This window comes from Sarcophilus harrisii, chromosome 2 (genome assembly GCF_902635505.1).
Source record: "Sarcophilus harrisii chromosome 2, mSarHar1.11, whole genome shotgun sequence".
Taxonomy (NCBI): Eukaryota; Metazoa; Chordata; class Mammalia; order Dasyuromorphia; family Dasyuridae; genus Sarcophilus; species Sarcophilus harrisii.
In genome coordinates this window covers 40,994,673-41,009,006 of record NC_045427.1, presented here as the reverse complement: position 1 = coordinate 41,009,006, position 14,334 = coordinate 40,994,673, and the positions used below count along the sequence as shown (strand labels likewise).

Here is a 14,334-nt window from a genome sequence, read left to right as displayed (position 1 = left end):
GGGCTGTGGGTCAAGACCTAGCACGTGGGGTACTGAAAATAAAATAGAATCAACCCAACTTGACTATAAAAGAAAAAGGACTGCTGACTCTAAGGGGAGGCTCACTCCATTGATCATATTAAAAGCTGATAAGACTGTCTCCATGATATGGCCAGTGAACCCTAGCCAGTGCCGCCTTCTCCCCAGTCAGAATACAGAGAGGCTTTTCTTGAGTTAATGGAAAATATGGGTCAGTTCTGCCGCTAGTCCAGAGGAGGAGGTGGTGCCGCACGGGCCAGGTGCCAAGTGCTGCTCCCAGGCTGGGTTCATTCGCCAGTGTCTTAATGCATTCTCCCAAGCAGCCCTCCTGTTTTAGAGTGCGCTTCCCCAGCTGCAACCATAGGTCCGCATTAGTGAGGAACTAAGGCTCTGCTCTGTTCCCTTAATAACTTAGAGCTGGAGGTGGAGGACTAAAACTCAGGAAGAGAGAATTCATTAATGGAGCAGCCACGCCCCCCCCCATGGTCAGTACAGAGCTGCCAGGCCAAGGTGCCAAAGTTCACACACAGCAGCACAGAACCACCCCGGACCATTCCTGGCCAGTGCCAGACAGAGGCTGAAGTTGAAATAAAAGGAAGTAGCCTAGTTCAGTTGTAGTCAGAAAATGGACTCTGCCAGGAAGCGACACTACTTCTCAGTCATAAGGAAAAAGGTTCTTGGATTCCTCTCTCCACCAGTGTTCTGCCCAGGGCTTTCTGTGCCTTCTCAGACAGGCACATCCCCACCCCCAGCACTCCCACCCAGTCCTGTTGTGCTCTACCTTTGGCTTAGAGATGAAAGGATCAGATATTTATGCTAAGTTGCTGTTCTCTGCACTTTGAATTATTCTCATTTTCTAGATAGGGCTTTGCAGAATGAGGCAACAGTATAAATCTGGAGGTCATCCACCCAGGTCACTTAGCACCTGCTCCAGGGGCTGCTTGCTTGTGATTAACAGCGTATGTCTACTAGACTTTTACTGGCAGCAGGAGATCATGTTAGAGGCAACACTGGCGACCGACATAAGTATCCTCTGAAAAATCCCCTTCCCAAATCAATAAGAGGCATCAAGGAAAGGAAGAGCAGCAAATAAATACACCCGTGGGTCCCTGCGGTTATTGTTCTGTCCTCTGGGGTCTTCATCAGCAGACAAGGGATTTCAGAATGATCTGCTCGGAGCTCTGGGAAGCCACAGACAAGCTTGAGATAGGAAGAAGGCGCAAACACCAAAAGGAAAAGCTATTAGTTTATATAGAGATATATAGATATTGATATATACTGTGTTTACATAGTCCACAAGTTAAATGCAGGTATCCATAAGAAGAGCATTAACAATAAAAATACAATCTGTGTAGCCAAGTACAGAGACTTAAAATGGTAAAACAGCAAAAAGGATTTCACAAAAGGTACAAATATACAGTACAAATTGATTTATTTAAAACAGTTACAAAAAAGCACAACAAAATAGATTATCCTTAGAATTATTAATGCTTTGTTAAAGATCAGGTAGGATTAGAGGGTAAGAAACAGTATTGGGTGGGGGAGCACCTGACTAGTTCTAAGGCTTTAGATACAATGCAGTTGGTTACATGTTAATTCAGCCATTACATAATGGGGATTATAGTTCAGGGATCGGTATTTTATCTACAGGGAACTCCTACCTAAAACAGATCCAGCCGGGCCTCTCCAGGTTTGGCCTTCTCTCCCTCCTGGATGACATTCCCTTCTTTCCCTTCCCTATCCCATCTTTATCCCTCTCCTCGCCCCCCGCACCCTTAAGGTGCTGTATAAGCGGAGCTGTGCGCCCCACCGCAGTTGGGACGTACACTGGTTTGGATACCAGAGAAGGTGGCTGGGGACCAGCCCTGCGACAAGACTCCAGATGTGCTACGATCCTCTCCCCAACACAATATGCGGTCTCCTCGGGGCAACACAAGGAGTCAGGGAAGCTAAGGGGACGCCCGCTCACTCCCCATTGCCAACTCCCGTTCCCCCCTCTCCCCCCCACTCCAGGCAGCTTCCACTAAAGAAATCTCAGTCCCTATAACAGCCAGAAAGATGCAAATGCTTATGGGTTTGACACTGAGTAAAGGCACAAGGGCCCCCGTGCCATGCACACCGCAGGCAGGGACCCGACTTGAGGCCACTGTCACTGCTGGGGGTTGCAGATGACATGGCTTTGGGATTACATGGACTTGGGAGTTCTCTACCTAGCGGGGAGAATCTGGGTTTAAGGGGAGGGGGAAAAAAAAACAAAACGAAAAAAGCCTTTTTTTTTTTAGTGTGAAAAGTGCATTGAATTACAACTGCTCCTGCTAGGGAAGCTCAGCAGGGCAAACTGCACCCTTGTCCCCTCCAGAGCCTGCAAGTGAGGAGCGCCCTGGCTCCGGGCTGTGCTCATAGACTAAGCCTCTGGGCCGCAGCTGCCAGCTCCAGAACCATATGCTTGGTTTATTATTGCATAAGGAGAGAGGCCTGCCCAACCCCAGGGAATGGAGGGTTGCAGGCTTCTCCCAGTCCCTTCTCATTCCCATCCAATGTGAGCAGGGTTCAGCCCTCCATTGTAGTGTTTGTTACTACAGTTTTTCTCATCTGGAAAGTATTGCAGCTTCAGTGTGAATAGGCATTCCCCTAGGGGGGCCAGGAAGTCTCCCTAAAACTTGCCACTTTTTCCATTTTTTAGCCAATCCTTCCAGGCTCTCCAAGGTCAGTGAATTTTGTAGTCTTTTCTCCATTGGCCTCTGGGCACTTTTACACTCCAGCATGATCTCCCAACTCTTCTCAATCTGCCTGCTGTTAGGCCATAGCATCCTGCTCTGTACAGCCCGAAGGGTTTCTGCTACCCTCAAAGTCTTCATGCTGCTACAAATGCAACCAAAGTGCCTTTGAGGACCCAAGCGCTTCGGCCCTCTCCCACCACTAGGCTGGCTCTAAGGGTCTGGTAGGAGGGAGGCCTCTGAGGATAGGGATGTAGGCCTTAGCTTCTGACTCCCCTTTATTACCTTCAAAATCAGGTCACTAAAAAAATCAGAAAGGTTAAGAAGTCAATAGAAGAGAACATATCTGCGCGCACAACCAACTTATTTATGCTAAAGGAGAATGGCAAAGAGATGCTTGGAGCTATGGGTCTGATGACAAGCACCTGAGCCTCCTACTCTCCATTCACTCATCCTGAAATCATTCCTAACTATTCCGTTTTAAGCGGACAAAACGGACCACTCTTGGTAGTGATCTTGGCCTAACGGGGGCAAAGACAGGGCACTACTGTTTCCTCTGCAGCCTGAGTTTAAAATATTTGGCCAAGGGGGCAGAAAGGCCTGGGGAGAAAGCAGCAAGCAAGCAGGAAGCAGGACCCAGGGCAGACTGCCTGAGCAACCAAGCAGCATTGGGGGCACCGCAACTACTCGAAGTCAGCCTGGTGCCTTTTGTGCTTTGGAACGGGGTCTCAGAAAGGAGCACTGGGGATCCAAAGCTGGGACGGTGATGGATCATCACCTCGACATTCTCCTCATAATAGCTTCTCCACCCTGTGGAGGAGAGCCTGTCAGCCATCACAGAAATCACCTTCCTCTCTCGCCTCCATTTCTCTCACAAAGCTCTGGCTTCGTTCTCCCTCCACAACTTAACTTGGGACCTCTGGTCCTGCAATCCTCTTCCTAACCATCCTCAACCCCACGAACTGTGACTTCCTTTAAAGATTACTCCTTCATTTCCTCCTACACCCCATGCCACAGTGTGAGAGGAAGAGTGGCTATCCTCCAGCGAGCAGGACAGAAGTCCCAGCAGCTCAGGTCGAGGGCCACCAAATAAGGGCCCACCATGGACCCGAGACCATCCTCCAAGACACCAGACCAGCAAAGCCAAAGTGATGTGCGGGGTGTGCATGGCACTGGGTGATGCCGTATGGCCTGAAAACCCCGCTTCACCCAGGAGCAGCAGAGAGGGCAGAGCACAGGAGAGGGCACCGCTGGCTGGAGGGGCACAAAACGGCCCCCTTCTTCCAAACCCAAGTACAACCCGCTCAAGGAACCTGCCTCTCTTATGGGGGGACCAATGATACATTCTTAAGCCCTTTCAGCCTGCAGGGCATTATCCTATGGTAATCAGCTTTCCCACAAAGAAAACTATTGCTGAGAAACCTGTGCAAGTGAAGTTCCCTGGACACCATCTACTCAGAACAACTGCAGCGGTGTCTTCTCCCAAGGTTCTGTGATCAGAGGGAATTCATCAGACCACCTCTAGGCCCCAACTTGAGGAAACAAGCAAGGAAAAGCAGCACTTAGGGAGATTGGGGGGGGGGGGGGGGCGGCAAGGGGGGGGGGGGGGGGGGGGGGGGGACTGAAAGGAGGCAGGCAGAGATCTCAAATGCAGTACCAAGGTTCAGTGTTCACCAGACACAGTTAACGTTTGGTTCTTATTACAGCTAGCAACTCAAGGGACTGGGCTCCAGTCCAGCAGATGGGGCTTTCCAAAGTGACCAGAGAGCTACCCCCCAAAAGGAAACTCTGGAGTATACGACTGGCGGACAACACATCAAGGCTTCGGTCACTCCACTCTCCTGTGTTCTCTCTGGCTGGCCATTGTCAGAACGTCCCCTGGGAGGTAGGTAATATTCATCCCCATCTGGCTGTTGGGGAGAAAGTGAGACAGAGAGGTCATAGCATTTGCTAATGCCACTAAGCAAAAAAACTGAGGTCAGCCCTTGGGAATTCATGGATTCAATCCTGAGCCGAGCCATTTCCACAAAATACATGCTACCTCCTGGTCAGAACCAGAATCTGTAACCAGGGAGAAGCCAAAGCAGAGTTAGGTGACACTGCCCTGAGTTACCTTGAATAAACTAAAATAAACTCATCCACCTTCCAGCAGCTCTTAAAGAGCCTGGCTGAAGCTAAAAGTTGTGGGTATAGCAACTTGGGGCTTCCACATTGGGAGGAGGCCAAGCAAGAATATCTGCATTTTAAAAATGCCTTTCCATGAGAAACTGGCCACAACCGAGGCCAGAAGACATTAGGTATTGGAATATGTACATATTCCATACATGTACATATAATATGTATGTACATATAAGACAATCATCCCCAACCTTAAAGCCCTTCTTCATTAGCGTGGTGGATGGTGAGAGGAAGCCTGACTGTGAGATGAGAGTGGGGTCATGACAGATGCCAGAGAGTCCTGGCACCCATCAGGGGGATGGGATCTAGCTGGCTGCTCAGCAGCAGAAAGGGCCACCATGCCCACAGAGTCCCAGGGGATTTTGGAAATGGAAAGAAAAGTCAAAGATCATCAGAGGGGAAATTCAGAGTCCCTAGAAAATTAGCGGGCTTAGTAGTGATGGATAAAAGTTTTAAGATGAAACCAGTGAAGTCAGGAAGAGGCCCAAATGGAAAAACTCTGCCCAAAGATAGTACAGAGATGGGGAAGTACAGGCACTTGGGCACATTTGCAGAGAAAGGAGAGGGAATGCAGGCGTCTAAGCAAAGCACTGATATACGAATGTTTCAAGGACTCTCCATTTCTGATTCAGGAATTCAGATGACTTTGAACTAGTCATAAATGATCTAAGCAGGTTGGACTTTGAGATCCGTGGATACCCATAAGCTCCATCTACTTCCCTAAAAAACTCTTTCCTCTAATGTCCTCCAGCTGCCAGCTCTCTGCCAGTCTGGATTCTTAACAGTCCCTTCCTTCTTAATCCTAGAGGTGGTTAAATTTCTCTCCAGCCCTGAATGTTGCTGCATGCCTTGTGAAATAGGACAGTGAAAACAGATGGGGGAGGAGGAAGATGATGAGGTCTAAATACAAGCCTGTAGAGGAGACAGTGTTCCTTGCCCACAAACCCAAAGATGACCATCTGTAACAAAATTACCCTTTAAAGTGCACATCTCTCAAATGAAGGGCTCTGGGGTAGGAGCCTCTTATTCCAAAGAGGGGGGTCTCCCCTGTCCCCACCCCCAAAAGAGAAAAGAAAAAACTCCAGACAGTTTAACTGCTGCTACTCTAAGCTGTGTGTGGATCATAGTTTTTGGCTCTTACTTTGTGGCCCTCCCTCTGCCCCCCCCACCACCCCCGGGCTCCTGATGCTCAGACCTCTCTAGTGCAAGGAGTGGGCAAGGGCAGAGGAGGCGCCGGGGCTTAGGATACTCCGATTCTCACCTAGACTGGCACCTCTGCCCTCTCCCCACCCTCCCTTCCCAACCCAAGCATTTTCCGGAGCCATCCCAGAAGAATGCCAAGGGCTGCATGAGGCTGATGTCTCTCTCCTCCCTCCCCAAATTCCCTTGGCTAAGAGAGTGGATTAATGCCTCAGCGTGTGCAAATTCTCCACCTGCTCACGGTGAGACTCAGCTCTGGACTAAAACTCCCGTCCTGGCATGGGAGGGAGAAAGTTCATTTTCCTGCATTAGAACGCCCTTCAATGGAGAGTTTCACCTCCTGTGGAATGAAAGAGGGACGGAGCAGAGTGGCCCGTGCTTCCTCTCCCTGCAGACTGTATCTTTGGAAGCCCGTGGCTGGCCAGCAGGACTGAGCTCCAGGCTCAGGCTGGGAGGGCTCCACCGGGTGGGAGCTCGGGGCCAAGGCCCCCTCTCCTGAAGGCTGGCTCTTTCTGTCACTGTCAGATGGCTCTCTGGATCCCAAGACTGTCCTCTCAGGCCTCTCTTGGGAGGGACCCAACTGGTCTGGGGGAGGGAAGCCAGCCTGAGAAACCGAGTTACTGTTCAAGCTCTGTAAACTGATAGAGATGCAGACATCTCCCACCTGCAGCCGGTGGCAAGGCAGAGAGAAGAGCTGCGCTGTCCGCCCCGGGCTGCAGGAGGACCATCCCTGGCCATACACAAAGAAAGGGTGCTCGGGGGGCACATCGATGCTTACTTTGCTCTGTTGCTCCCCAACCACAAAATGCAGCATGACAAAGCCAGGCCACTGGCTCTCCTGAATATCCACCACGGTGCTGGAGTCGATCTTCAGCCCTCCGCTCACCTCTGCACTGCGCACAAAGTCTTGGGTCTGCAGATCCTCGACCCGCTTCAGCTCTCCTGTGGCCAACTGGATGATGGCCCCTTTCATAAAGTGAGAGGGCAAGTGGGAAGAAGTGCTAGGTGGCGGGCTCGGCTCCTTGTTGGGGAAGGGGGCTCGCACCTGCATATCCAGACTCGACGTCACCAGGATCTCTGACCCCACAGACAGCAGGCCCTGCTCAGTGCCCACGGGCACCAAATTGCCATTGGCTATAACCATCGCTTTGGGTAAAGGTCTATGCTTTGCCAGCTCTTGAGGAGACTGAGTGTAGAGGGCCGGGGCCTGATTTTTCTCTGCCATTTCCACTGGATTCCTAGCCAAGCCTCTGCCCTCCTGATGGTCGGGGGCATGATGGGATAAATTGAGGGGACTGGGCTCGTCTTGCCTCTGAGCTGCCCCCACTCGATAGTCCTGAGACACTAAGGTTCCGACCACTCTCTGCACCTCGAGGTCGGTCTCCGGAGTCCCTCGGTGTGCCGGCACCACCACCTCCATCCGTGGAGTCTGAGAACCTGAAAACAAGTGCCCGTCGACCACACATTCCACCACCGTGCCTGGTCCCTGGCCGTCGTCCTTGCTGCCGAGAGGGTCCGTGCCTTCACTTTCCCGTCTCGCTGCGCTCCGTTCCATGTGTCTCTGCCCGCCGTTGGGAGTAGTCACATCCAGAACAGGCTGGACCTCATGTAGTGCAGGGACTGAATCGGGGCTTACTCCGGATGGAGGGAGTTCATGCGTCGTATAGCCAGCGGGGAGCCGAGACATCTGGTAGTAAATGGGCACTCGGCCTGGAGTGAGGTCCACTGGCTGAGTGCCTGAGTGATGCTGCAGCTGAGCCGGGGGGGAAGTGGCAGCAGGGACTTTGCTGAACGTGTGGGCTGGAGATGTGGGCTGGGGGGGAGGGGTAGCCCCTTCCGCCAGGAGCGAGGCATATGGCACAAAATGAGGGACGTGAGAGGTCGTGAGGTTGGCAGAAGGTGAGAGCAGAGGACCAGGGAGGAAATTGGGTGGCATGGCATAGGGCATAGTGTAAGGAGATCCGATAAACTGCAGAGAAGTGGGGGGAAGCTGAGCATAATGGATGGGGGGATAGTGGATTCCTGGATGCTGAATCAGTGATGATGCTACATTAAAGGCAGAGGGCAGGGGGCTCATGTTCACCACGGGATGGAGGCCAGTTGGGGAAAATGTGGCTGGTGGTACAGCCACCTTGTACAGCATACCATACTGGTCCACAGTCAGACCAGCGAGGGCCTCCACACCATCACTGCCGACGCTCTGTCTTACTCCGGCCTGGGTCTGCCCAGTCACCACCACCCCCCGACACCAATCAGAAGCATCGCTAGAAGGTGTGTGGTTAGTGGAGCAGCTGGTGGTCCTCCCCATCTCCTCGTTGGTCACAGGGAGGTCTCTTTTCTTTGGTGGAAGGCATTCCTGACTCCTCTCATGAACAGGTTTCATATTGCTTTGTAGTATTCCCAGAGCCCGGAGGGGGTCGGCTTGCTTCTGGGGACATCAGAACAGACTTCTCTGTGATTTCCTTGTACCCCCTTCCACTGCTGACTGGGGCACCCACATCTGCTGGGGAACAAATCAAAGGCACAGAGAAATAACCTGGGGGTGTGCTCCACATGCAAACAAAGGGTTGGTTCACCAAACAGAAGGAAATAGCAAGCCTGACCCAGGGAAATCTGTGAGAGAGGAGAGATGTAGGTGAAAGGGACAAAGCACATGGCAAAGAAAAATGAGAAAAAGACAAATAAACGCCAAGAGGGACTACCCCCACTGGCTAGCCAGAACATACAGAAAAACCACAAAGTAAAAAGAGCTCTGAGGGAAAAAAAAGTCACTACATCAATAATCTGTGGGCACCACTCCTCTGAGGAAACCAACAGCTCCACTGCAGTCACATCTCCAATGATGACCTCGATTGTTCCCAGATCTCAGATTCCCCGTCTGTGGGGACTCACACACAGAATCGTTATTGCTGACCCTCTTTCCTTAAATCACTCTCCTTTCTGCTATCATACACTAATGTGTCATCTTCCTCACTCAATCCTATGATCTCATCCTCACTTCCTCTCCCTTCTCTTATTTGGTTTATGACTTCACCTATCTCTTCTCCCTTCTTCCTCCTCCCCCCTAACCCTCCCGGCTTGTATCACTCCCCCAATAATCACCACTCCCCAGGCCTTCTAGTCTACTGTCTTACTGTTTACCTTTTCTCCCATATACGAAAGTCCCTGAGTTAGCTTTCAAATGCCATCAATTTAGTTCTAAAAAACTGTCATTTCTCATTATGAATCAGAGCAACTCAAGCTCTCATGGTCAGAATTGGTTCCGTATATCACTTATATTTGTTTTTTTTTCATCCTCAAAAGGTGGCCCAATCTGACCTCAATCGGGCTAAAAGACTATAGTTCCTATTCAGGTAAGAGCAATTTTTCCCCCTCCATTTGACTAACACCCTGCCCCCATTCTGATCAGCAATATTTTATCACCTGTAATTCTTGATTATTTTACCTTTGCTCTTTCTTCATGTTGTCAATGGTTCCTTTTCCTTGGAATTTTCAAAAATGTATTATTTTATGCTCACTTGCTAAAGTACTTGTTCCCCTTTAGAATCATAAGTTTATTTTCTCAATTCTTTAAAAAAAAAAAAGCTTTCTCTTTTCTCCCTTTTCCTTAATTACCTCTCATAAGCATTTTTGGCTATGATTAATCAGAATCTTTTTTGGCTTAGAAGTCCTTCTTATGTAGTTTACTACCTATTCCTTTTAATTAATCTTCAGCATTCAGATTATATTTTTGAAGGATAAAGAGAGTTATCTATTGGGCTCTCTTCAGTTTTCCTACTCTTACCCTTTGGATGCTATTCTGCAAAGAACCCAAAGAGATGCCTATTTTTATTACCTGAGCTTCCATCAATGCTTCTGGGCAACTGTAATATGAAGCAGTCTCCTCCCGACTGACTTAGTAGCCTGGAAAAAGGAAACAGGATAGGAGAAAAGAATGAATAGGATACTTTCATTTCTGACCCTTCCAAAAACCATTAGAGAACAGGTAATAAGAGACACAAAAAGTGAATTCTGCAGGTCTTTTAAGCAGAGTAGTACATCGACCAGACAATGCAACTACATAATCCGTTTAAAAAAAAAAGTCATTTTCCAATCTTCTGTGACTTAAGGATATAAAACCAGTCAGGAGTCTAATTTCACGTCTCTACAGTGCGATAGCCTTCTCACTTCCTTCAGCTCAGACCTATCGCTATGCTCTCAGTTTCAATTTATATTCGGCACAAATATTCAGCTGGATCCAGCAATAAATAGAACAGCTTCTCTAAGCCTAGGATCAAGTAAAGAGGCACGAAAGACCAATTCCATGACTTCACCTTTGCCCTGAGCGGTTGAAAGCTAAGGCACAGAGGTCATCCGCGTAAGAGAGGCACCAGAGAAAGGAACTATCAGTATTTCTGGGGCAGAAAAGGAGGTCAAGAGGAAGCTTTAGTAACTAGACTTCCAACCAAAAACAACTGGGACCCCAACCGGTCAGCCGGTGCCGTTCGCTGCCCACCGGCTCTGCACACGCCGCATCGGACGCTAAGAAGCCGATCTGCGGGCGGAGCAAGCGCGGCGCCCCCGGCCCTCCCGGCGGCCGGCTGACAAAGCCGCTTCCCGGGACGTCCCGCGGGCCCTCGCGGAGCGAAGCCGGCGCCGGGACACGGCCCCCGAGACAGGGCTCCGCACTGAAAGCCCGGGCTTCGCGCTGCGGAGTCACGGACGCCCTTTCTGTCCTCGAGCGGCAGCACGGCAAAGCTGGGGCGCTCGGGGCCCCGCCGCGACCCCCGGGGCGGGGGAGGGGGGAGGAAACTCCCCGCCCCTGCCTCTCGGTCCCGGAACGCCGAGCCAGGCATCGGGCACTCGGGGGACAGAGGACGCCCCGGAGTCGGTCGCACGGCGGGACAAGGCACGGGGAGAAGAGCCCGGGGGCCCGCCCCCGAGAGCATCGATCACGCACCGGGACCCAACGGGTCCCGGCACCCCAGGGCTCCCCGTCAGGGCCGCGGATTCAGACACGACGGGGGATGGGTTTAAATTTCCGGAGGAGAGCGAGCCACAAGAGGAACCTCGAAGGGAGGGCGCCCGCTTCCTTGTTTGGGGGTCACGGCGCGGGAGGAGGGTGGGGGTCACGCGGAGGAGAGGGCGGGGGTCAGGGGGGGAGGTCCCGCTGAGGGGGCGCCCAGGAGGGGGGATCCCCCCGAGCCCCGGCCTGGGCCACAGCGGAGCCCAAAGGGGTTTCGGCCACTTGCCGAGAGACTCACCGGCCCATCTCACGGCGCTTTCCTGGCTCCTCCCGCTGGTGTCAGGGCCGTGGCCCGAGGAGCCGCCGCCGCCGCCGCCGCCGGCCCCGCTGCCGCCGCCATCCCGGGCCCCGGAGCCGCCCCACACCCAGCGCCCAGAGCCCAGCGCCCCCAGCCTGGCGCCCGAAGATGGCGTCACCGCATCCTGCCCTCGGCGCCCGGAGATGGCGTCAGAGCGGCGGGGGGCGGGGGGCCGCGGGCATGAGCGCCGAGCCCAAGCACCGCCAGCTGGCCGAAGCCCGGCGGCTGCAGCCCCGCCCGAAGGAGACTCGGGTCACGTGTCGCTGAGCCCCGCCCCCTTTCCCCCCAGGTGACCCTGACCTCGCTCTGACCCCACCCCTTTACCGTGGAAGGCTACGAGCGCACGTGGACCCCAGCCTGGGCCGGTCCGGCGCCTTTGTTTGTGAGACTCCGGACCCCGAGGTGCGAGGCCTTTGTGCGCGCCGGGAGGCCGCCCCGTGGGTTAAATCGGTGCCTCCCGCTGTGGGGGAACTAAGCAAATCCAGGACGGCGTTCCCTCGGGGTGGGCGGAGTCTCCGTCCCTGGGAAGAGGCCCGCCTTCGGGAGGTGCGGGTCCCCCGGAGCGCCGGCGCTCGCGCCGCAAACTTTCCATTCATCCATCAACCCCCCCCCTCCCCCCTCGGTGTCACTCTGCCGTGCTTCTGCTGTGGAAGGCGTGCGTTCGAATTCCGCCTCTGCCGCCGAGCTCCAGTTGTAGCGCCCTCCGCTAGTCCTAAATCCCCCTCCGGGCGGCTTCGCCCGGGACTCAAGAGTTCCAGGGCCAAGCCCCGAGACCCCAACTAGTGGGTGGCCCTCTTAACGTCAAGCGGGTGACGCCGTTAGCTCAAAATAAAACAGCGCGGATACGGCGACAAGTCTCCCACCCAAATGGTAGTGGGCAAGCCGGGCAACGAAGGGGCGCGCGCCCTTCCGGGTCCCGAACTCCTCCTCTCTTCTTGTGGGGCCCTCCGGGAGCGCTTGGCTCCGCCCTCCCTGTGATGGACGGTGACTCCAGGCAATTCCGATAGACTAGGGATGTGTGGGACCGTCTGCGCCCAGGGGGAGGACCGCGGGAACTGGATGAGCATCACGACCTTTTTGTTCTTGGTGTTGTTTGTTTTTTTTATTTTTTTCCTCATTTTTTCCCCTTTTGATTTGATTTTTTTTGTGTGTGTGAGAATGACAAGTATGGAGATATGTTTAGAATAATTGCACACAGCTAACCTATATCAGATTGCTTGCTGTCTTGGGGAGGGGAAAAGGGGGGAAGAGAGGGAGAAAAATTTGGAGCACAAGGCTTTGCAAGGGTGAATGTTGAAAACTATCTTTGCAAGTATTTGGGAAAATAAAATACCATTAAAAATAATAATAATAAGCAGTCCCTGAAGCAGTAAAGGAAAAAGGGGAGATAAACGTATTCATCCAACTTCACCTGAGCCATCTATTCTTCTCACCAGTCAGACAGACGGCTGACTAGATGACTTTTCATAATCTCCTAACTTAAGCTCCTCAGTCACACATGGGACTGAAACTCCTAAGGTTCCTTGAATTGAAACTAAATAGAAAATATTTGCATATGCTCTAAGACTGACCTTCATAAACCAGTCCATCCATGTTAAAATCAGAGAGGGTTTGCAACTTGTGCACCAATGATACCTTCCCTTAATGTGTGTTCAAAGTACATAATATTTTACAGGGCTGAACTGAAGGGACGCTCAGTGGCTTAGCGGCTAACTCCCACTGGAACAGGAGTTCCTTCCATAGTAGGAAATTCATCAATAAAGTCCATTTTACTTTTGGAAAATTTCCATTATACAGAAGTTTTTTCTTCCAGAATTCATCTGACATTTTTACTTAATGCCTATTATGTGCAAAGCACCATGTTTAGTGATACAAAGACAAAAGCCAAACAGTCCTTTCCACTTAAAGTTGCTCATCCACTTGGGGACTATGATATGTACAAAGTAATTTCAAATGTGAAAAATGCTAATAACTGGTGAGGAGGAGGAAGGGAGCAATTAAGTTTTTTGAGTTGGCCAGACCTGTGAATTAGGAATATTACTTTGGCAACTGTTTGGAGGATGAATCGGAGAAGGGAGGAACTAAATCAGGAGATCGGTTAGAAAGCTATTATAATAGTTTAATAGCAGTGAGTAGAAAAAAGACATATTATACACAAGACTTAACAATTAATTAGATATGGGGGATGAGAGAGAGAAGAATCAAAATGACTCTAAGATTAAAAACCTCAATGACTAAAAGAATGGTATAGGCAGTTTTTTCTACTGTCTTTATAACCCTAGTAACTAGCAAGTCCCTTGCACATAACAAATCTTGATAAATGCTTGCTGAATTGCATTGCATTATTTTGAATTGCTGATTGTATCATCAACAGAAACCAAAAAATGTGGAGGAGGAATATATGTGGGGAAAGATGTAATGAATTTTATTTTAGGTTTGAGTCTGAGATTGTGAAGAAAGGATTAGATTTTTTACATGTGTGTGCCTCAGTGGGCAGAAGTAGGAGCAAAGGGGAGAATTAGAAGATGTACATTCAAGAAAAACTTCTCAATATTAAGGCTGGGATACCTTTCTGAAAAGGTAGTTAGTTCCTCCTTTTTGGAGGTCTTCCTGCGGAGGCTAGATAACCACTTGTGAAGTATGTTTTAGTAAGAATTCCTTTCTGTTATAGATTGAACTAGAATTCAGGTGTTTTTAAAATTTTGAGTCATGAACCCTTTTGTATTGTGAAACTTATGATTCACTTCTCAGAATAATATTTTAAAATTAAGTCCCCAAGTGGATGAGCAACTTTAAGTGGAAAGGACTATTTGGCTTTTGTCTTTGTATCACTAAACATGGTGCTTTGCACATAATAGGCATTAAGTAAAAATGTTAGATGAATTTGGAAGAAAAAACTTCTGTATAATGGAAATTTT

The 14,334-nt window shown here is 50.8% G+C and overlaps 1 protein-coding gene across 3 annotated transcripts; it reads right to left on the bottom strand.

Annotated features, from left to right (window-relative positions):
• Positions 1-1,251: 1,251 nt before the first annotated feature.
• ATXN1L (ataxin 1 like) lies at positions 1,252-11,466 on the bottom strand. 3 transcript variants are annotated; one of them, XR_004231593.1, is made up of 4 exons: positions 11,357-11,466; positions 9,949-10,016; positions 6,347-8,613; positions 1,252-3,036 (listed from the first exon to the last, which is right to left on the bottom strand). XR_004231593.1 is itself a non-coding variant. In XM_031950022.1 (3 exons), the coding sequence occupies exon 3, from the start codon at positions 8,494-8,496 to the stop codon at positions 6,409-6,411; it is 2,088 nt and encodes a 695-aa protein (XP_031805882.1). In that variant the 5' UTR covers positions 8,497-8,616; positions 9,949-10,016; positions 11,357-11,466; the 3' UTR covers positions 4,332-6,408. The 3 variants fall into 3 exon arrangements, 2 of the variants coding, with proteins under 2 accessions (XP_031805882.1, XP_031805881.1); XM_031950022.1 differs by lacking the exon at positions 1,252-3,036 and having other exon boundaries at positions 4,332-8,616; XM_031950021.1 differs by lacking the exon at positions 1,252-3,036 and having other exon boundaries at positions 4,332-8,613.
• Positions 11,467-14,334: the final 2,868 nt, after the last annotated feature.

Excerpts from the sequence above, each read along its gene's own strand:
- ATXN1L (XM_031950022.1), bottom strand. The coding sequence starts at position 8,496 with ATGAAACCTGTTCATGAGAGGAGTCAGGAATGCCTTCCACCAAAGAAA.